Source organism: Trichosurus vulpecula, chromosome 8, assembly GCF_011100635.1.
Source record: "Trichosurus vulpecula isolate mTriVul1 chromosome 8, mTriVul1.pri, whole genome shotgun sequence".
Classification (NCBI taxonomy): domain Eukaryota; kingdom Metazoa; phylum Chordata; class Mammalia; order Diprotodontia; family Phalangeridae; genus Trichosurus; species Trichosurus vulpecula.
The window spans coordinates 214,360,687-214,383,605 of NC_050580.1; the positions used below are offsets into that span (position 1 = coordinate 214,360,687).

General features: G+C 38.2%; 1 protein-coding gene across 3 annotated transcripts in view; it reads left to right on the forward strand.

Annotated features, from left to right (window-relative positions):
• DAAM1 (dishevelled associated activator of morphogenesis 1) overlaps window positions 1-21,963 on the forward strand; it is a 223,212-nt gene extending 201,249 nt beyond the window's left edge. For all 3 annotated transcript variants that reach the window (XM_036734415.1, XM_036734418.1, XM_036734417.1), the window contains exons 21-25: window positions 6,236-6,343; window positions 8,262-8,322; window positions 12,043-12,174; window positions 17,696-17,866; window positions 19,246-21,963. In XM_036734415.1, coding sequence (XP_036590310.1) covers window positions 6,236-6,343; window positions 8,262-8,322; window positions 12,043-12,174; window positions 17,696-17,866; window positions 19,246-19,455 — 682 coding nt within the window. In that variant the 3' untranslated portion in view covers window positions 19,456-21,963. The remainder of the gene's footprint in view (window positions 1-6,235; window positions 6,344-8,261; window positions 8,323-12,042; window positions 12,175-17,695; window positions 17,867-19,245) is intronic.
• The last annotated feature ends 956 nt before the right edge of the window (window positions 21,964-22,919 follow it).

Below are 22,919 nucleotides of genomic sequence, written 5' to 3' on the forward strand. Positions count from 1 at the left end.
AGTATTCCAATAAGTCCTTATCGGAATTTTGTTCTTGTTATTTAGTTGTTCAGTCACATCTGACTCTTCATGACCCCTTTTGGGGGTTTCCTTGGCAAAGATACTGGAGTGCTTTGCCATTTCCTTTTCTAACTCATTTTACAGATGAGGAAGCTGAGGCAAACAGGGTTAAGTGACTTTCTCAGGGTTACACAGCTAAATAAATCTGAGGCCAGATATGAACTAAGTAAGATGAGTCTTCCTGATTCCAGGCCCAGCATGCTGTCTGCTGCTCCACTGCCCAACCTAGTACATACCAAGTACCTACTGAATTCAACAGAGTTTTGAGAAACACAGCCCTGCCTCCAAATTATTTTCATGTAGAGTGGTTTTAGTGTATTTGCACTCTTCTATGTACATTGTAATTGTGTGGAGCACACAGATGTCAACTCTAGAAGCTGTTTTTATTGTTGTTCATCTTTCATTTTCAGAGAGATCCAATGTTTTCATGATATTGTGATCAAGGTACAGTGTGTTCAGCTGTGGCCCATCAGTCTAATATGGGTTTGGAAGTCTCTACCCCAGGGCGGTTACAAGCAGTCCATTAGAACTTTTGGGATGGAGATGTCTCTGGATCTACACAGCTCACACTGTAAATCCATTCTAGAAAAGCCAATTGCTATAACATGTTTGTAACTATCGCAAATTATGGTGATATCCCTGCTGTTCACATTTGGAAGGTGTGGTTTATTGAAAGACAATTCAGCAACATTTTCTCGGCTTGGAATTTTTACTGACCTGTTATGTAATAATAAATACATTTCATATTTACGTGGTCTTCAGTAGGTTGGTTTGCACCTGTTATGTCATCTGAACCTCGCAGTAACCCTGACAAGTAAACAGGACAAGAAGTGTTATTTTTATTTTATAGATGAAACTGAAACACATCCAGTCGTGTCACTAGCTAAATCATGCTTATACAATAGCTTCCACTACATGCTGCCTTTTCTTAGTCTAATGTTCATTCATTCCTTTCATAAATATGTAGTAAGTAGCTGCTACTTTTAAGGCAGGAAACCAGGGTGTGAGGAGTAGAAGTCGGAATTGGTGGTGGAGAGGTACAGAGGAAAATTAGGTCCTTTCTTCAATGAGTCAGCAGCCTGATAGAGGAAATTAATACATATGCACAAGTGATTATAATTTAAAGTACAATATGCACATAAGAGACATGAATGTGGTGCTATGAGATGTCAAAGTGAAACTGTGGCAAGATTTATTTAGTGTGTTCCTAAAATATTAGATGTTTTAACAAATCTTAGTGTTTTGCTCTTTTCGTGGCCTGAATTTTGAACTATAGGACGCTATAAATAGTAGGTTGGTCAGTGCTCAGTGTAATCACTGTTGTACCAAACGAAGCTTTGAAAAGAATCAAGCTACCGGAGACTTAACTAAAGCATAGTCTTTTTTGGTTCCTTGTATATTTATGGCTGTTCGATATTCACTTTTCTTCTGTTACCAGTCTTCAAGAATCAGTGTTTAAATGGATAAGCCTATATTTGGACAGAAATTGAATAAGCAGTCCACATCTTGTATAATCAAGGTTCATAGACATACACCCATTCCACCACCAAAAATTGTGATTAAAATATTTAAAGTAATTATTTGCTTCATTCCTTATGATGTTAACAAATGTATTTGGGCTTTGAAATAAGAAGAAAATTCAAATTAAGTCTGAAGTGCTTTGCTAGGTGCCAAGTGCTTCATACATATTAATTATCATATGCTGATCAGTTTTGCTCTGATTATTGGGACCCCCCCCCAAATATGGAAAGGAGAAAGACTGGGATAGTCAAAATTACATGAACACGCAATCAGCAGATAATCAGACCCTGGCTCTTAGCATAAAGCAGAATACTTTCTATCTGAACTGATTATAATTGGAGAGAGAGGCAGACCTAGATATTATTATAATAATAGTCATTGGCACTTGTTTAACATTTGAAAATAGATAAAGCATTTTACATCTCATTTGGCCCTTAAAGCACTATGAGGTATAGGTATACGGTGGATAATATTATCCCCATTATGCAGTTAAGGAAATTGAGGCTTGCAGATGTTGAGATTTACCCATGGTCATGCCCATGATGTCAGAGCAGGGTTTGAACCCGAGTCTCCTTGACTTCAAGTCCAGCGCTCTATTCACTCATGGTAGTAGAAACATTATTTGAAATCTTACCGATTCAGATGTATCTGGATCAAGCAGAATCATTACTTTTTATTTATTTATTTTTTATTTATTTATTTAACATATTTAGTTTTCAGCATTGATTTTCACAAGAGTTTGAATTACAAATTTTCTCCCCATTTCTACCCTCCCCCCCACTCCAAGATGACTTATATTTTGGTTGCCCTGTTCCCCATTCAGCTCTCCCTTCTGTCACCCCACTCCCCTCCCATCCCCTTTTCCCTTCCTTTCTTGTAGGGCAAGATAAATTTCTACACCCCATTACCTGTGTATCTTATTTTCTAGTGGCATGCAAAAACTTTTTTTTGTTGTTTTTGAACACCTGTTTTTAAAACTTTGAGTTCCAAATTCTCTCCCCTCTTCCCTTCCGACCCACCCTCCCTAAGAAGTCAAGCAATTCAACATAGGCCACGTGTGTATCCTTATGTATAACCCTTCCACAATACTCATGTTGTGAAAGACTAACTATATTTTGCTCCTTCCCAACCCATCCCCCTTTATTGAATTTTCTCCCTTGACCCTGTCCCCTTTCCAAAGTGTTTGTTTTTGATTACCTCCACCCCCATCTGCCCCCCCCTCTTTTTTATCTTCTTCCCTCTTCTTTCCTGTGGGGTAAGATATCCTGAGGAGGTATTCCCTCCTCAGGCCAAATTTGATGAGAGCAAGATTCACTCATTCCCCCCTCACCTGCCCTCTCCCCTCCTCCCACAGAGCTGCTTCCTCTTGCCACCTTTATGCGAGATAATCCATCCCATTCCATGTCTCCCTATCTCCTTCTCTCAATATATTCCTCTCTCATACCTTAATTTGATTTTATTTCTTTTAGATATCTTCCCTTCATCGTCAACTCACCGTGTCCACTCTCTCTCTCTCTCTCTTTATATATATATATATATATATATATATATATATATATATATACACACATACATATATACATACATGCACATTCACTTATATATATGTGTGTGTGTATATATATATATATATACATAAACATATATATATATGCGTATTCCTTTCAGCTACTATGATATTGAGGTCTCATGAATCATACACATCATCTTTCTATATAGGAATGTAAACAAAACAATTCAACTTTAGTAGGTCCCTTATGATTTCTCTGTCTTGTTTACCTTTTTATGCTTCTCTTGATTCTTGTGTTTGAAAGTCAGATTTTCTATTCAGCTCTGGTCTTTTCACTGAGAAAGCTTGAAAGTCCTCTGTTTTATTGAAAATCCATATTTTGCCTTGGAGCATGATACTCAGTTTTGCTGGGTAGGTGATTCTAGGTTTTAATCCTAGCTCCATTGACCTCTGGAATATCGTATTCCAAGCCCTTCGATCTCTTAATGTAGAGGCTGCCAGATCTTGGGTTATTCTGATTGTGTTTCCACAATATTCAAATTGTTTCTTTCTGGCTGCTTGCAGTATTTTCTCCTTGATCTGGGAGCTCTGGAATTTGGCGACAATATTCCTAGGAGATTTCTTTTTGGGATCTATTTGAGGAGGCGATCGGTGGATTCTTTCAATTTCTATTTTGCCCTGTGGCTCTAGAATATCAGGGCAGTTCTCCTTGATAATTTCTTGAAAGATGATATCTAGGCTCTTTTTTTGATCATGGCTTTCAGGTACTCCAATCATTTTTAAATTATCTCTCCTGGATCTATTTTCCAGGTCAGTGGTTTTTCCAAGGAGATATTTCACATTGTCTTCCATTTTTTCATTCCTTTGGTTCTGTTTTATGATATCTTGATTTCTCATAAAGTCACTAGCTTCCACTTGCTCCAATCTAATTTTTAAGGTAGTATTTTCTTCAGTGGTCCGTTGGACCTCCTTTTCCATTTGCCTAATTCTGCCTTTCAAGGCATTCCTTCTCCTCATTGGCTTTTTGGAGCTCTTTTGCCATTTGAGTTAGTCTATTTTTTAAGGTGTTGTTTTCTTCAGTGTATTTTTCAGTATTGTTTGGGTCTCCTTTAGCAAGTCATTGACTTGTTTTTCATGGTTTTCTCGCATCCTTCTCATTTCTCTTCCCAATTTTTCCTCTACTTCTCTAACTTGCTTTTCCAAATCCTTTTTGAGCTCTTCCATGGCCTGGTACCAGTTCATGTTTTTCTTGGAGGCTTTTGTTGTAGGCTCTTTCACTTTGTTGACTTCTTTAGGCTGTATGTTTTGGTCTTCTTTGTCACCAAAGAAAGAATCCAGAGTCTGAGACTGAATCTGGGTGTGTTTTCACTGCCTGGCCATATTCCCAACCAACTAACTTGACCCTTGAGTTTTTCATCGGGGTATGACTCCTTGTAAACTAAAAAGTTCTATGTTCCACGTTTGGGGGCGATGCGCCAGCTCTGCCACACCAGCACTCCTCCTTCCCCAAGAACCCCCAACCCGGACTGGACTTAGATCTTCAGCAGGCTCTGCACTCCTGCTGTGATCCGCCACTTAATTCCTCCTACCAGGTGGGCCTGGGGCCGGAAGCAACACCTCCGCTGCCCCAGGGGCGGTGGCCAAACCCTTAACTCCTTCCACCCCCGCAGCTTTTCCCACTAACCTTCTCCACTGAGAATGTGTTTGTGGGTTGAGAAGTCTGGTAACTGTCGTAGCTCACTAGAATCATTACTTTTTAAAAGATAAATCTGTTTTAAAATATTATTTTGGAGTTCATATAATAACTCTGAACTTGGCACCAAAGCATCTAACCTGCAAACTGTGGGCCAGATATGCCTACGTGCTCTTGGGAAGCTCCCCTGAGATTTTTGGGCAAGACATGCTAACTGAATTGCTAGCACATGTAAGCTAACCCTAACCCTAACCCTATTGGTCAGTAGAGCTAAACATCTGCCCATTTCTACCATTGCGTGACTGATTGTTGCTAGGTGTCATGCTAACAGGCACTGATGAATTATAATTGAAGTGCAATTTAATTATATAGCTAAATTCAGGAAGCCTATACATTAATTTCTGATTATGTGATTCGGTATGGAAAACCTTTGTACGTACCTGGCCTAGAGTATCAGCTTCATCTTTTTAATATACACAAAGTAAAGTTTATAGAATGATAGATTTAGAGATGGAAGGCTCCTTAGAGGCAATTGCATCCAACTCCCTCATTATATAGAGGAAACTGAGGCCCTGAGAGGTTCCGTGAATCACCCAGGGCCACCTGATCTTCCTGACTCCTGGTCTAGTGCCCCATCCACCCTGCCACCTCTCAAGCCATTAGCCTAGCAGGTGCTTACATATCCAATTGGTATGTCTTGGAGCTAAAAAAAAAAAATTGGGTCCTAGGACTATTTGAACCATGAGATTGTTGCAGAGATTCCAATACACATGGTGTCATAACTAGAGCTTATTTTAGGACATCTTGCCTTTCTCATCAACCCTGTTCAGACAGCAGAATGAGTTTATCAAATAGAGGCATTTAATGAAAGAATCTTAAAAGTGGAAGGCCAACTTTGACAGGAATGATTTGTAGACAGCATATCGATTGTAGCCAACTGGGTTAAATATAGTTTGTTCTTAAGGGGAACTACTTAACCTATTTATCCTACCATTGTATTATTAGTTTTCCTAGCAAACCCCACTCCTGTCTTTTTTTTTTTTTGGATAGCTACATTGTAAAAGTCGACTTTAGTCTAGCCCCGTTAGGAATTGTGAGATATCTCTCCCCCTCCCCCTCCCCTCCCCTCCCCCTCTCCCTCTCCCTCTCTCTCTCCTTCTCCTTCTCCCCTTCCCCTCCCCCTCCCCCTCCCTCTCCTTCTCCCCTTCCCTCTCCCCCTCTCCCTCCCTCTTTCTCCTTCTCTCTCTCCCTCTCTCTCTCTCTATATATATACACACACATACATACAGACACATATAACATATACTTACACATACATATGTAATTATACATATGTGTGTATGTATAATTATATATATTCAATATCTTTATTATCTATTAAAGACAGTTAAATTATGTGAATCAAAGGTAAATGTTGATCGTTCCTAACACTCTCCCTGCTCTCATTATAGGAACATTACCCTTTTGCACTATCTTATAACCATTGTGGAAAAGAAATATCCCAAGGTACTCCATCTCAATGAGGAATTACGTGATATCCCACAAGCAGCAAAAGTTAAGTAAGTGCTGGGCTCGTTCAGTGGGAGTGATCTGGCTCTTTGTTTTTCTCTAGTTTTGTACCTCACTTGTAAAATATTTCATCCTCTGAAATCATTGGCTTTGCCTGTTGGAGTTCCTTCTATTTGCTTTCCTGTGGCCAATATGTGAACATTGAACTGTGCCCTCTTATTTCTGGCACTTATACAGTGTAGCCTGAGTTACTCACTTTGGAATTGTGTAGACTTTAAGCCTGCTGCACAGAAGGGAGGTCACCACTCCTCAAAGGAGCTAGGACAATACTGGTTTTTATATTTTATAACTTTTTTTACAATTTTCTTAAGCATCATTAGGTAGTGACTCATGGGTCGTCAACTAATTACCCCTTCATATATTTTTTAAATTTAGTATAAACTCATAGACAAACAATTTCAAGGGGACTTAAACATTCCAATTTGTATTAAGCAAATACTGTAGAAGGATAGTGACATTTAAAAAGTTAGTGGCTTTGTTTAAAGAAATATATAGAGGAACAAGTGGGTTTTAGTCTATGAACATAGATTTAGAGATGGAAAGGGACCCCTAGAGGTTATGAACTTCCTCATTTTTACATTTAACCCAGAGAGGTTATGTCTTAGCATAACATGGAGATATGACAGTATTGAAAGAAAAAGCAGGCTGGCCATGCATCCTTCTACAAAGGAGCATCAGTGGTTAAGCAAATATAGGGCCTATGTTTAAGATTAATTTTTTTATTACTGTCCATGCCTTCCCTCAGCCAAAAACAAAAGCTTTAGTGATAAGCAGTAATAAAACTGAAAAGAGAGATGGAAGGTATATACACCAAAGAAAAACAACTTTTACAACAAAGAGTCTCAGAAAATTCATAGATTTGGCTGTTCCTCACTGCCTTCCTCCAGACCTTCATTTATATTTACTGTTTTAGGGCTTTCTTTATTTACTTCTATATTAAATTGTCACCGTATATATTTATTTCCTTACAATCAGACTGCAAGTTTGATATAATGAGCAAAAGTAATTTTCTTGCCTGAGTGTGTAATGTTTTAGGGATGCGGGCTGAACCTTTGCTATACTTGCCAAGTAAGGAAACTTCCTCTACCAGAGTAGGTCTACACCTTCTCCACAACTTACAGTTTTAGAGAGTTGCCTAGAAAAACATTGAGAAGTTATTTGACTTGTTCCGGGTTACACAGCCTACATGTGTCAGAAAAGGACTTGAACCCAGATCTTCTGGGCGTCAAGACTGGCTCACTGACTGTGAAGTAAAGTAAAATGCCAAAGTCTGGAATAGTGACATGAAAAAATAATCTAAATGAAGTCAACTTGTGGGTAAATTCTCTAGTGTGCTATATAAAAACTCTAGTCATTAGTAAAAGACTCAAAGACAGTTGGGAAAGGGGTCCAAAAAAAAAATTGGTTTACATACAAAATTTATGAAAACCAGCTCAATAGAATTCATTTTGGTTGGAATTTAAAACTGCAGCATTTATAATTCTAGAATTGTAGCAGTGTTCAAGCTTTAAGGGCACAGAATGTAAACATGACTTTAACTCAACCCATTTTATTTAGTTATGTGAAGGGAGCCAAGTATAGCAAAGCATCATGTATGGAGCAGCTTACATAAATTAAGCTTTTGCCTCCATTTTAGATAGAATGTCGATAGGGGTTGTATCCAATACATGATTTTTGAATCTACACGTGTTCCTGTGGGTTGTTAAAAAACAAAATCAAAAAGAGTTTAAGAAGAAGCAAATATTGAGCCACTTCCAGACTTTATTTTATTGCAAGTGGTTTTTCTGAGAGAAACCTTGAAATAAAAGAAAATTAAGTAGTATAAAGTAAACTGGTCGGATGAGTATGAACATTGAATGTTATTGTTTATGAATGGATTTCTTACTGAGGTGTTGCTATTTACAACAGCATGACTGAGCTGGACAAAGAAATAAATACCCTGAGAAGTGGTCTGAAAGCTGTGGAGGCCGTGAGTATTCCTTGGTTAGATTCCTAAGCCATTTTCACTATTTCTGGTTCTAGTAGTTTTTATCTGGCAGTGAGATAAAGAATGTTTGTGTAGAGGGGCTGGAGGGTAAGGTGGAGCATGCTTTTTCCAAAGCAGTGTGGAATTGTGGGGAAAAATCTGAAATGAAAGTCTGACCTGAGTTCTAGGTTGAATTTCTGTTTAATTCCTATTATTTAAAGCCCATCTAAGTGCCATATCCTCTTGAATGCTTTTTCTCCTTTTCTCTCCCTCCTATGCCTTTATTCTATTTATTAATGATCATTCCTCCTCAATTTCACTTAAGACTTAGCTTGTACTTCTCTCAACAAACTTTTTAAGAACTTAATTGTATTTTTAAAAATTAACACAAATCTGCCTTCATTCCTTCCCACCTCCCTCCCCCTCAATTGAAAAGGAAAGAAAAACAAAGCTCATAACAAATACCCTAGTCAAGCAAACCAAATTGCTTTGTTGTCCATGTCCAATATATATATATATCTGTGTGTGTGTGTGTGTGTGTGTGTGTGTGTGTGTGTGTGTGTGTGTATATATACACACACACATATATGTGTGTGTGTGTATTTCAGTTTGTACTTTGAGTTCATCACCTCTCTGTCAGGAATGGGTAGCAAATTCCATCATGTTGGTTATGACCTTTCAAAAAGTGTTTTATTTAAAATGTATTATTTATACCATAAATGTAAAAGTATCCCCCCTCAAAAAAAGCATAATTAATCAAACAATTGAACCAGACATAGAGTAAAGTTTTGAAATATTTGTATCTCATTCAGCTAGACAATCTCATGAATTTATATACTATTTTATTATATACTTCTATATATATGGGTCGTATCCCTTTTACTGGATTCCAACCCACATTAAGGCAGAAACCATATTAATCTAAATTTTGTATCTCCCCCTTCACTTAGAAGATTCTGCACATAAGTGCTTAATAATAAATGTTAAACTCAAATTTCTTGAATAAGCAAGGTATAAATATAGTGCTATAGAATTTGCAAGACTTGAAGAAATCACTTCAGGATGAGGAGATTAGGAAATGATAAAACTATGTTATTTAAAGTAATTTAGCTTCTTTTAAAATTTTATTTATGTTTAGTTTTCAACATTCATTTCCGTAAGATTTTGAGTTCTAAATTTTCTTTCCCTCCCCAAGACAGCGTGCAAGCTGATACAGGCTGTACATACATGAATAATTTAGCTTCTTGAAGTTGTTGTTGAGTCGTTTCAATTGTGCCTAACTCTCTGTGACCCCATTTGGGGTTTTCTTGGCAAAGATACTAGAGCGGTTTGCCATTTCCTTCTCCAGTTCATTTTACAGATGAGGAAACTGAGGTAAGCAGGGTTAAGTGACTTGCCTAAGGTCACTAAGCTAGTAAGTGTCTGAGGCCAAATTTGAACTCAAATCTTCTTGACTCCAGGCCCAGCACTCTATCTGTCACCTCACGTAGCTGCCCAGGTTTTTGAAGACACGTCTATTTCAGAAAGACAGCATGAAGCATAGTAGATAAAGAACTTATCTCAGAAGCTAAAAGACCTGGGTCCGAGTCCCACTTCCAACACATTCTGGTATTGTGACCTTGGATAACTTATTAAACTTTACAGTGCTCTCTGTAATACTCTATAAGTTGTAGAAAAAATGCTGACCTACATTGGTAGAGGAAGTTCCTGTCAGGGCGCTCCCCACACCGGCTGCATCACAGCACCAGTCCTAATCCCTAACATCTAATTATAAATAAAATGCCATAGTGCCTAACCTTTTGTTTATTTTCTTGTAACATTAGGGGAATGTGTTGAAAGGAGAAAGAGGAGACTGTATGCATAACCCCCAAATTATCTTTATTTTTTTGTTCAATTAAGTAACAAAAGGTGATGACCTCATTTGGTGAAATATTTTTCTTTTGGCCCCAGTAGCCACAGGCACCATGAGATGAGCACATAAGGCATTCCTGCAATTTCTTTTAGGTCATTCTGTAGAAGGGTCAGTCAGTCTGGAGATCATCTTGCTTTATGGCCCTATTCTGTGCAATTTCATCTCCGTTTAGTGAAAGGCTTTCATGGGAATAGTAATGACAGAAACTAAACCCAAAAGCCTGCGTAAGGACAGTACGTTCTGTCCTCTGCATCCGAGCTGCTGATTCAATGTGGCCTGTAAAGGAAATCAAAGGAAATTCAAATGAAATAACCCTCTTACTCAAGCTCTAATGATGGAATCTCTAGTTAATTAGAACCATTATTTTTTCTGAGACTCCCCCACTCCCTTTCTCAGAGCAGTATGGTGTAAAGTGTAGAGTCTCACACTCAGTGTCTGGAGGCACCTAATCCCCCGCCCCCCCCCCCCCCAAGACAATTACTAGGTGCAGGCAAGACCACGGGAATTCCACTTAGCCACAGTTTCCTCACTAACAAAATGGGAATTATGCTGAAACCATATGCCTAGCGGGGTTGTTGTGAAGGCAGCATTTACAAAAGACTTTACAGGAAAAAAAATTGTCATTTCTGAGGGGATTCATAAATTGCTTAGGTTAGAAGGATTATCAGAGTCAACCTTATAATTTTACAGATCAGGAAACAAACTCGTAGTAATAAAATAATTCACCCAAGGTCACATAGCAAGTTAATGGAAGAGCTAGGACTGAACTTGGGTCTTCTGACTCCTCATATGGGTATTTTTTTCCATTTATCATGCTTTATAGCACTCGGTGTCAGCCTACCAATCAGTATAGTATGGTATTTAAAGATGTAAGAATAGGGCTTCTTCAGCCTATTTGGACCTTCATATATCCAGCGGGGAGTGCTCATTAATTGGGGAGTAGCTGAACAAGTTGTGGCATATGATTTTGATGGACTACTATTGTCCTGTGGGGAAAATGATGAGGGAGATGGTTTCAGAAAAAACATGGCAACATCTATATGAGCTGATTCAAAGTGAAGTGAGAGGAACTAGAAGATCCTTGTGCACAGTAATAATGAGCAACTGTGAAAGACGTGGGTGCTCTGATCAATACAGTCATCTAAGACAATTATAAAGGACTCATGATGAAAAAATGCTATCCTCCTCCCGTGAGAGAACTGATGAACTCTGAGTGCAATTTGAAGTATAATTTTCTCACTTTATTTTTCTTGCTTTTTTTTGGGAAGTATGATTAACATGGAAATATGTTTTGCATGATTTCACATGTATAATTGATATCATTGCTTGTCTTTTCAGTGGGTGGGGAAGAGAGAGAGGGAGAGAATTTGGGACTCAATATTCAAGAACAAAAGAATGAAACAAATAATGAATTGAAATGTTAAAAGGAAAAAAAAAGACATGAGATTAAGGAACAATATTCTAAGATGGCTGGAACATAGAGACTGCATTAAGGGGAGATAATGCTAAATAAAAACTAGAATGTAGTTTGAAGCTAGACTGTGGAAGGCCTTAAATGCCAGGTCGAGCAGTATGTGTTTTATCTTCTAGACAGCGAGAAACCACTGATGATTTTTAGCAATGGGAAGACATGGCGATCAATACCTACGTATATGCATTAAGTGTCTCTGTGAATGAGAGGGTGGGGAAAAGTATGTAAGTGAATAAATGAGCATGGACAGGTTTGGTTAAATTTGGGCTTGGCAACGGAAGAATAGAGTTATCTGTGACTTTGAAGAGTAACATGGAGAACAAAATTATGTGTGTTTAAGGAACTGGAATACCAGAAATCTCAGCTGTCTCAGCCTGGAGACAAGTTCGTCTCTGTCGTTAGCCAGTTCATTGCAGTAGCCAGCTTCAGCTTTTCTGATGTTGAAGACCTTCTAAATGAAGCTAAAGAACTGGTAAGTCTCACCGAGCGCGATCCTCTCTTCTGGTGTGAGTTACGTGCAGGCTTGATACTGTTGACGAATATTTAAGCAGGGACAAGACAAGAACATGAGCCAGACTCTATGAGGCAGGAAGGAAAGTGACGATTGATTCTTTCCCTAAATCAATAGACTTATACAACTTAGATTGGGTTCATTTTCAAGCCTAAAGTCAGTAATTAGAGGAAAGAGCTTCACTGGCATTTTTTTCCTGTAGATTGAAGGCTCTAAGCAACTTAAAACAACTTTAATGTTATGTTCATTTTTCCCTTAGTCACTTTAGAGCAGGCATTTGATTTAAATTTTTTTTTCATAATTATAGTTCGATATTATTAACAGTACTGATAGCTAATTTGTTATACATTTACACATGGGTGTGCATATATGTATACGTGTGTGTATAAAAATACCACTTCAAATTTGCAAAGTGCTTTAAAAATATTATCTCATTTGATCCTCACATCAACCCTGAAAGTTAGGTGCTATTCCTATCCCCAGTTTACAGATGAGGAAACTGAGTCAAAGTGACTTGCACAAGGTCACTCAGCTAATAAGTGTTTGAAGTAGGCTTTGAACTTAGGTTTTCTTAACTCCAAGATCGCTCCCATTTACATAGCATTTCATTTTATAATTCACAAAGCATTTTGACTCACTGATTACTTTGAAATAAATCACTAATCTCTGAATAATCCTGATTAATTTGCGCTGATGTATTAGATTTCTATAGAACTTTCCCTACAAAGCACTTTAGGTGAATGAATCTCTGGAGACAACCTCAGGTCCCTGAAGGGCCCCTGCCAAGTTCTACCAAGACTCTCTCAGCCCTACCTCATTCCTCTAATTTCACTAGGACCTCTAAGAACTCCATCCCTCAATACTCCTAAGCCATCATCGTACTGATAACCACTTCTATCCTGTCTCAATCTTGACCTTATTTATTGTTGACTCATTTAACACTACCCTGTCCTCTACACTCAAGTCCTTTATCCCCTTGTCAATTTTTTTTCCACTTAATAGGGTTTCATTTTTTTCAAATTACATGTAAAGATCGTTTTCAACTATCAACTATTTCAACTAATAAGATTTTGAGTTCCAAATTTATTTCTCCCTCCCCCTTCCCCAAGACAGCATGCAATCTGATATAGGCTGTACATGTACAGTCCTTATGCTTACACCTTAACCAAACTCCAACTCCAGATTATTCCACCTATATGCTCTCCCCCTACTTTTGCTCACATTTTGCTAAAAGGAGCTAGAAGAAATCACAAAATTAAGCCAACTGAGTCCGTTATAAATTTATATTATCTAATTTCAGCAGGGCCCCCAATGCTAGGCAATCATTTTACCCCTTCCTAAATAATTCTCTGTCTCCCCCCCACACAGATTATATTTTAAATCTTTCCTTTTTTCTCCTCAAGCTTTCCCACACCCACCCTCTTAGCTAAGGACCTCACCTCGTACTTTACTAAGAAAATACAGACTACTCACCATAGGTGCCACCTTCTCCTTTTCTTTGCATTTTAAAACTGTTTGGTATCATCCCCTATTCTTTCTTCATCACTTACTTCAGTCTCTGATCTTCTTCTTGACACGGCCAACTCCTCTATCATCCTCTCCTGTCTTCTCTAACAAATTGTCCTCACTGATCTCTTCATTAACTTAAAGAAAAAAGAGAAAAGATTCTATTGAAACTTTAATCTTGAAACTCTATTGATTCCCTCTCTACTGCCTGCAAACATGCCCAAACTTTCCCTATTCTTAAAAAATCTTTAAAAATCTGCCACCCCTGGGGCAGCTAGTTGGCATAGTGAATAGAGCACCAGCCCTGGAGTCAGGAGGACCTGAGTTCAAATCTGGCCTCAGACATTTGACATTTACTACTGTGTGACCTTGGGTAAATCACTTAACCTCAACTGCCTCACCTCCCCCCTCCAAAAAAAATCTGCCACACCCTCAAACTATCATCCTGTAATCTGTACTCTCTTTCATAGCCAAACTCCAGGAACCCCTTCCAAACTTTGGAGGGGAGGAAGACTGCTTGACTCACATCAGTCAGTCATTTAGCATTTATTAAAGTTTACTATTTGCTGAGCACTAGTGTGGAAATACAATTTGAAAGAAAGACAAGGAATTTGCATTCTAATAGGGAAAGACCACACCTGAAAAGGAAGCTGAAGAAGGGAGATAAAGGTGTCTAGGCAGGGGTGGGGGATTGGGGTGGCCAGGCTGGGATGGAGTAGAAGTCCTGAGTATAGTCTAAATAGGAGTGGACTACACCCTGCTTGAGCATCCTCCTTAAATGTGGTTCTGGGAGCAGCCCTCCCATCAAAGAGATAGTACTTCCAATGTGTGGATTCCAACACTGAAGAGCTGGGGAATGATAGAGGAAGTCTGGAGTGTGGCCTGGAAAGGAATGAGAAAGTATATGTGATAATCATCTGTTATTAGATTATGTCAGTCATATGAGGTACCAAGAGCTTGGTGTAGTTTTAATCTTGTGGGAGTAGCCTTTAAGGATCATGAGTTACCTTCATGCCACCATGAGGAATCAGAGTAGGATTTTAGTGAAGGATGAAGATGATATTGAGGACTGGTGTTTCAACAATCTGCTAGCAGCTGCTGAAGGGGTGTAAGACCCACCAACAACCAGCACACAGAAAGCTACCAAACAGGTTCTTTTGATCTGCTTTACTAAGGAAAGCAACATTAAAGGGTTAACAATTTTACTTTAATCCAGCATACAAATGTCATTCACTTAGTTCAAGGGAAAAAGCCAGCACCCTGAGCTTCAGAGCAAATACAAACAAATTACAAACATCAACAGACCAAATACAATTCATAGTTACCAAGAAAACCATAAACATCTGAGTTCAGCTGGAAGGCCCTTAGAGCAGCTGCCCAGAGTCCCGTGCCTCCTGGAGTAAGAACCTTAAGCAAATACCTCTGTCTTCCCTTTTTATGCACTCTTTAGCTGTCATCAAACATCATCTGAGGGACCAGAACTTAAGCTCTTACTATTGGCTCTGGTATTAGCAACTCCCCTTAGGACCCTGAGGGCTTCGTGCCCACATAGGCTTAGCACCTAGTAGCTAGGGGTTTTGGGCCTACTTGGGGTCAAAGATATAATCAGACCTTCCTTCATTTGCCCCACCTGGAGCCCCACCTTAGTTACCAATGCACCTGGTTAACTTAGACACAGCACTTTTTAAACTGGGTCATGATGAGTCACAAAAAATTTGGCAACAGCAAAAGGTTTCTGAATGTGCAATGACCAAAATCTAATTAAAAATCAAACATGTAATGAATCCAAGGTGTTTCTGGCAGTGCCTGCCTGTGATGCTTCTCAAAAGTTCCCTGCAGCCTTGGTTCTGAACACAAAGCATGCATGCATTTTGCACTGCATATGCCCTCAGGCCACACAGTGTGATAAACCTGAAGTTAAGAGATTTGCCCAAGATCATGTGGGCAGTAAAGGGGTTGCCAGTGGAAAAAAGTTTCAGAAGCCCTGAACTAGAAGGTAGTTATCTATGGCTGATATTCATGATAATTTGTCATAATTATATTTAAATAAGACAAGATAAAGCCAATGTAGCAAAGAAAATAAGACTCAGAGAGTAAAGAGATTTGCCCTGGTCACACAAGTGGTCGTTACCAGAGCAGGGCCTGGAATCTGGGTCTTCAGATCAAGCCCAGTCCCTTCCCACTACACTACACTTCTATCACAAGGCTGCAGTCAGCACCAGCTGGCTCAATGCCATCTATTGACTCCTCAGACACATATTTTGAAATTAGCTAGTGTCAGCAGCCATGCTTCCAGCTTTAATTTCCATCACATACCCCCTACAAATGCTGTGTGTGTGCCAGGGCCAACTTAGCATGCCCAAATGGTTCTTGCTGCTCTGGAGTACAATGAAAAGCAATTTGGCAAGAGACAATGGAGGAGTTAATCTTTAAAGAAACAACATCAAATCCACAGGACCAGCTTTTAAATGGGTGTGTGAGTTTGGGTTTGGGCCCAGGTTTCCACAATATTCTGCAACTAAAATATACGTACATTTTCCAGTACAGGGATTACCAGATAAAGAGGTTATTCAGGACTGCTAGAAGTTACCAGACTCTAATACTTTAATGACTCAGCCACAGATTGCCTGATCCTATCTTGATACATCCTTGAAATTTTTAAAGGAAATGGAAAACTAGGTGTCATATGTGAACAAAGCAATTTCTTTCTGGTGTTTTTTTCCTATTTCTTTTTTGGTGATGGCTTTAATATATATTATTGTTTCTTTTGTTTTTAAATTGCGTTCATTTCCAAATATGAAACAGATAACTTGCTTTCTTCCCAGGGAGCCATCCTTTGTGACATAGAATTTTTTAAAAAGAAAGAAGGAAAAAAGCAGCTGACAATATATACAATATTCTGTACCCTTATCTCCCACTACTGCAATGAAGGGAGGGAGATACATTCTGTCAACTTTTTTTCAAAGCCAAGTTTCTGTTTTCTAATTAAATGACCTCTCTGCAGCTTTTAACACTGACCACTTTCTGCTCCTGGTAGTCCTCTTTTGGTTTTCATGACACTAAGTATGCTCTTTTAATTTTCCTCCTCCCTGACTTACTGTTCTTTCTCAGTCTCTCTTATTGGGTCTTCACCCAAGTCGTGCCCACTACTAACTGTGGTAGTTAGTACCCCTGCTGTTTTTGCTGTCACCTACTTGGTGGCACAGTGGATAGAGTGCTGGGTCTGGAGTCTGGAAGACCTGAGTTCAAAGTGGCCTCAGACACTAGCAGTGTGACCCATGGCAAGTCACCTTCTGTTTGCCTTAGTTTCCTCAAATGCAAAAGTGGGGGGGGTCATAATAGTGCCTACCTCTCAGGGTTGTTTGTGAGGATCAAATGTGATAATTTTTGGTTTTTTTTATTAAGAAGTCCTTGGTACAGTGCTTGGCACATGATAGGGTCTATATAAATGCTTATTCCCTTCCCTGTTTGTTTTATGATGCTTTAGTGTTGAGTCCCACCCTATTTTGCTTCATTATTTTATATTTAGTTAATAAAAATCTACTTAATCCATTGTGTTAAACAATATTGAGTAATGGGTATCCCACTGAAATAAAGGTATAAAAGGTTCTAAAAAGTGTTAGATACCCTGAAATCAACAAATTTTTATTAAATGTCTACTAGGTTACTATAGCTAGGCACTTAGAGTTAACGATGATGAAAAACTCAACCCTGCTCCCTCTCCCCCTAGATGAAACCTAGTGCAGGGACAAAATGTACAGAAATAAGAAAATATGAGTTACAGACTGACGTGTTCATGTTAGAATTATAACCAACAAGTTTCTCAGAAGGTTAAGGTTGTGCTCAATTCACTCCATCAGATTATTTAGGTAGGAGAGCATGTAAAGGCTCTCCTTAAGCTCGTTTACTCCAGTGATACTGTTAATGGACTTGTCTTGGCTACCTTCCTTAACCCCTTAAACATCCCTTTCCACAGTTTACGAAGGCAGTGAAGCACTTTGGGGAAGAAGCAGGCAAAATACAGCCAGATGAGTTCTTCGGCATCTTCGACCAGTTCCTTCAAGCTGTCTCTGAAGCCAAACAAGAGAATGAAAATATGAGGAAAAGGAAGGAGGAAGAAGAGCGTAGAGCTCGTATGGAAGCACAGGTAAGAGGAATTTTCTGCTCCATCTTCCTCTCCCCCATCACCCACCATTCCTATGGGATGACCAGAGGAACTTTAAAGGAAAAGAATAATATAACCTGGAAAAAAGCTGAAGGGATATATTTGATGAGAACAATTGAAGAACTTTTCTTTGAGAAGGCCATTTCAGCAAGTAGCATCTGATGTCCATATAACTCAGCCTTTCATATTAAAAGAAAAAAGCCTGTACTGTTTTCAGTCTGTTCAGTGGTTAAAAAAAAAAAAAATTACTCATGTTCTGAGACAGTTCCCTGATTCTCAAATGAGTAGTAAGAGGTTTTCCTTAATTCCCACCCAACTTATATATAAAAAGTGAGGAATTGGCTATCTATGTTTTGCCAGAGATTTCTCATAAGACCTTGTGTGTATCATGATTGCTTCTTTTTCCTAGCCTGGAGGTGGTTAGCAGCAATAGCTGTCCATAGCTGATGTATCTAGTGCATCAAAAGATTTTGTTTATTCTCGTCTCCATTAAAAACAGAAAACAAAATTAATTTAATCATACCCTTCAAAATACAATTCATACTTACCCTTCAAAATACGATACATACCCCTTATGTGATGGTGATGGAACACTATTGTGCTTGCAAGACTTACACGAGCTGATGCAAAGTAAAATGTGTCGTGTACACAGTAGCAACAGTATTGTAAGGTGATAAACTGTGAATGACTTAGCTGTTCTCAGGAATACAATGATCCAAGACAACTCTGAAGGACTTAGGATGAAAAATGCCATCCATCCCCAGAGAAAGAGCTGATGGTGTCTGAGTACAGACTGAAGCATACTATTTTTTTTAACTTTATTTTTTTAGGGGTTTTTTTGTCTAGGTTTTCTTTCATAGCATGACTAATATGGAAATATGTTTTACACAACTACACATGTATAACCTATATCAAATTACTTGCCTTCTGAATGGGTGTAGGGAGGGAGGAAGGGAATGAATTTAGAACTCAAAAGTTTTAAAAATGAATGTTAAAAAATTGTTTTACATGTAATTGGGGAAAAAATAAAATACTAAACAAAAATAACAATACTTCAAAATTGAAAAAAAAAGATTTTTTTTTAAAAGAGGGCAACTAAGGTGGCATAATGAATAGAGTGCTGGGCTTAGAGTCAGGAAGACCAGAGTTCAAATTCAGTCTCCGATACTTATTAGTATTAGTGATCAAATCACGTAACCTTTGTCTGCCTCAATTTCCTCAGCTGCAAAATGGAGATGAGAATAGAACCTACCTCCTAGGTTGTTGTGAGAATTAAACAAGATAATATTTGTAAAGTGCTTAGTGCAGTGCCTGGCACATAGTAGGTATTTAATGAATATTTATTTCCTTCCTTTTAACAGCTCAAAGAACAGCGTGAAAAAGAACGCAAGGCACGGAAGACAAAAGAGAACTGTGAAGAAGGAGGAGAGTTTGATGACCTTGTTTCAGCTCTACGATCAGGCGAGGTTTTTGACAAAGACCTTTCTAAATTGAAACGGAATCGCAAGCGCATTACCAACCAGGTGACGGACAGCAGCCGAGAGAGACCAGTCACAAAACTCAATTTCTAAATTTTCCTTTTACGTTTTCCGGAAAGCTCATTAGCAGTCTTTTGAAGTGGCTAGAACTTTTCATTACACTGCCTTGTAATCCAAACGGTGGCTGTCCTTTTTTTCCCATCTGTGAATGAAGTGTGTATGTATGTATGTATGTTTGTATGTATGTATAAAATGTACAAAGAGGTCTTCATTGTGGGAGTGACTGGAGACAAGTACGTGTGTGTTCTGTGTACTACAAGTACACGTGTGTACATTCACATGGAGTGTGGCTTTATTTTTCTTTCCTTAATGCTGGTGACTGTTCAGAAGCACAACATTGTCTACTGAGAAAAAATGACAGAGACATTCCTTATAGTTTAAAAAAAAAAGGAAAAAGAAAAAAGTATTAAGAATCATTTTATAGTTTCCACACTTGATATACTTTGAAATTCTTCACACTAGTATAACTAGTGCTGAAGAATCTAGATTTAAAATGGTTTTTGACATTTGACAATTTGATGTTGGTACATCCTCCGAAGTGACTGCGAGGACCAGTCTTGTGTATCCAAAGTCAGTGTGAGGATACAGTCTGCTTGTTAGGAATAACTAGGGGATAATGTTTGATAGGAATGCCTTGCACACAAACTGAATCATGTAAAACCATCAAGTGGAAAACTTTTTTTTTAAATATTCAAAATTTGAACGTCATCTGTACCCCTGCGCTGGTTCCTTTGAGTTCTGCAACATGATCATTCCTTTAAATTGCTTTTGAAAACAATTCAGTTTCTCTAACTGCAACCTATGCTCTTGTTGAAGAATGAGGTCACCAGAATGTGCTTACTGCTACAACAACACAAAAATGCATTTAAACTCCCCCCTCCCCCCAAACAAAAATTTTCTATCCAAGACCGGAAAAGAGGAATTCTCTGAAGGGACAGAGATCCTAAAGTTGTTTCGTTGTATATTCTATGTTGTATTCAGTGGGACGAACTGCATTCTCTGTAAATGTAGGTCAGAACTAAAGGCCGTGTTTAACCAATGCACAAAATGTCAACATTGCTAATTGAGATGCCAAGACCTATTTGTCTCTGTGTACATTTGAAGTGGTTTGCTGTTTATATGTTGTCATTTTGAATTTTTTGTAAGTAAAGCTACCTGTAAAATTTCAGTCCAAAAAAAAGTAAACCTCTCAGGGAGAAATTAATAAAAAACAAAGAAAATTGGAAAATAAAAAAAAAATGGATGCTCACCATTAATGTAGCAACCCTTAATATCCTTAAGTTATACATTATATGAGGAGGACTGTTACTACTTTTTGTTTTATTTATTTGTCTGGGGGGCAGTGGTTAAATTTTTTTTGTTTTTCCATCAGTACTGCTATGGTTGGTTTTCCTGTGGAGAGAGTAGTTTGTCCTGTTGCACTAAATTTTCTTGGTCCCTAAAATGAGTATATTGTGTAAAGGGGATTCATAGTGGGGACAGGATGCCATTTTCTCACATGTACTGTATAACAAACATGCTGTTTAAAAATAATTTGCATAAACTATGATTCTTAGCACAGACAGTGATGTGTCTGTGCTGTGTGAAAGCTGTGAAATTTTGTTCTGAGAGTTATCAAGAGCTGTGGTTTATACATGACTTCCTTATTGCAACTTAGCAATTTTCTACGCACTGTAATTAAAATTCTGACTAGGGGATAAAACAGTAATAAATATCAAGCAAAGACTGAGCATACTCACACACTTAGTTTCCATGTGTTTGCAAACATGCAGATATAAAAGGTGCAGCTCAAAGACTTTGCTTAAAAATTGGGGGGAGCGAGGGGGCTGGGGTGGGGAGGGCATGCATATTGAGATGATTTTGTTTTTTCTTTAACTAAAGTGCCTCTATTTATATTTTTATTTATGACAGAAGCAATTTGGTCTGACTGGATTGAGGAAACTGGCATTTTAAAATGGCCTGTGTATGAATTAATGGCTTAAGGAATAGACAGGTGCAGCTAGAATCAAATTGGGGAAAGTATACAATCTCAAAAGGGGCGGGTTTGCCAGTATTTTGTTCCTCTTGCCGTTCAGATCGTTCTCACTTTAGGGTGACCATCTTGTTGGGCTGAATTTACCATTTCTCTTATGGTTTCTTCCCCAGAAGTCTGTGTGCAGGTAATTTCTTGTGCCATGGTAGAAAGGCTCCTTTTAGATTGGTGCTGGTGTAAGTAGCCACTTTTCTCTCGAGTATGTACTTAAAGACTTTTTTTTTATTAATGCCAAAAAAAAAAGAGCGTAATTTGTAAACTTAAGTATATGTCATGGTGTGTGTATTAAAGATTTTTTTAATTAATGCCAAAAAGAAAGAGTGTAATAATTTGTAAACTGAAATATATGTCATTAGCCTTCTGAGCTCAGTAGTTGAAACAATTTAGTCATTAGGTGCAAGGCTGTTTTTAGTGTAGCAAGCAAAAAAAAATGATGGATATGTTATGAGATTGTACATTTTTCTAATGGCAAAATGCAATAAAGAAATGACTCCCATTGGTTATACATATATGCTTTTCATGAGTTATTTTTTTTTAAATATCGACCTGCTGTCACTGTGAACCTCAGATTTTAAAAATCTTGCTTGTGATGAGCTTGCAAACTCATTACTGACTTAACTTTGCAGCTAAATATTTTCCTTTTATTTCATACAAAAAGAACCCACAGGTTCACAGAATTTAGCTGTGGCAGCATTCAGTAATATTTTGTGTTAGTATGTTATTATTTCCTTTGTAGATGACTCATCACCAACTTTATCTATAGATGATTTGAGACTTACAAAAGAATCTTTTGCCGTAATCAGAGAAATTAAAATATGCTATTAATTTGGGTGGGGGAGGAATGCTAATTTTAAATTTAATTGTATAAGCAAGGCATCACAGCATGAAGAATTTCACCAGGATGGAATTGTAAAACTAGGTCCAAATATGATCCATTTTCCCTGAAAATGCTGGGGTTGCCTATCTTGTCTTTGGCTCCATTCTCTGCTAGCCTCCCCAGCTCATAAGCAAGCCAAAAACAATAGTCCTAATACTAGTTGAGGCATAGATCTTGCCCAAGATACAGAAGTGGGGAAAAGTGGTAGCAGAGGGCAGATATCTAGGAAGCACAACAATTAAAGTGTTTTTTCACTGCATTCCCTCATGCAGTGCTTTTCCTATCATGATCCATTGTGTGTACTTAAACTGGGCTTAAGAAAATGACACATTAAGGGGGAACTTTTTTGCTTCCCAGAAGGGTTCAGAGCAGTTTCTTTTTAAAGTGAGCTGCCAGTGAATTTGCTCACCAGTCTTCAAGAAGATACATATTGCAATATGTATTACGATTGGTAAGGCAATGGTTTTTCATTTGTCACAACGTTAAATTGTGCAGCAGTGTACCTTGTGAGCATGTATTGCTTCTCTTCTCCCTTATATATATGCTACAGAGTAATACCACTTCCACTTTCTCTCAAAGCTTGCGCAA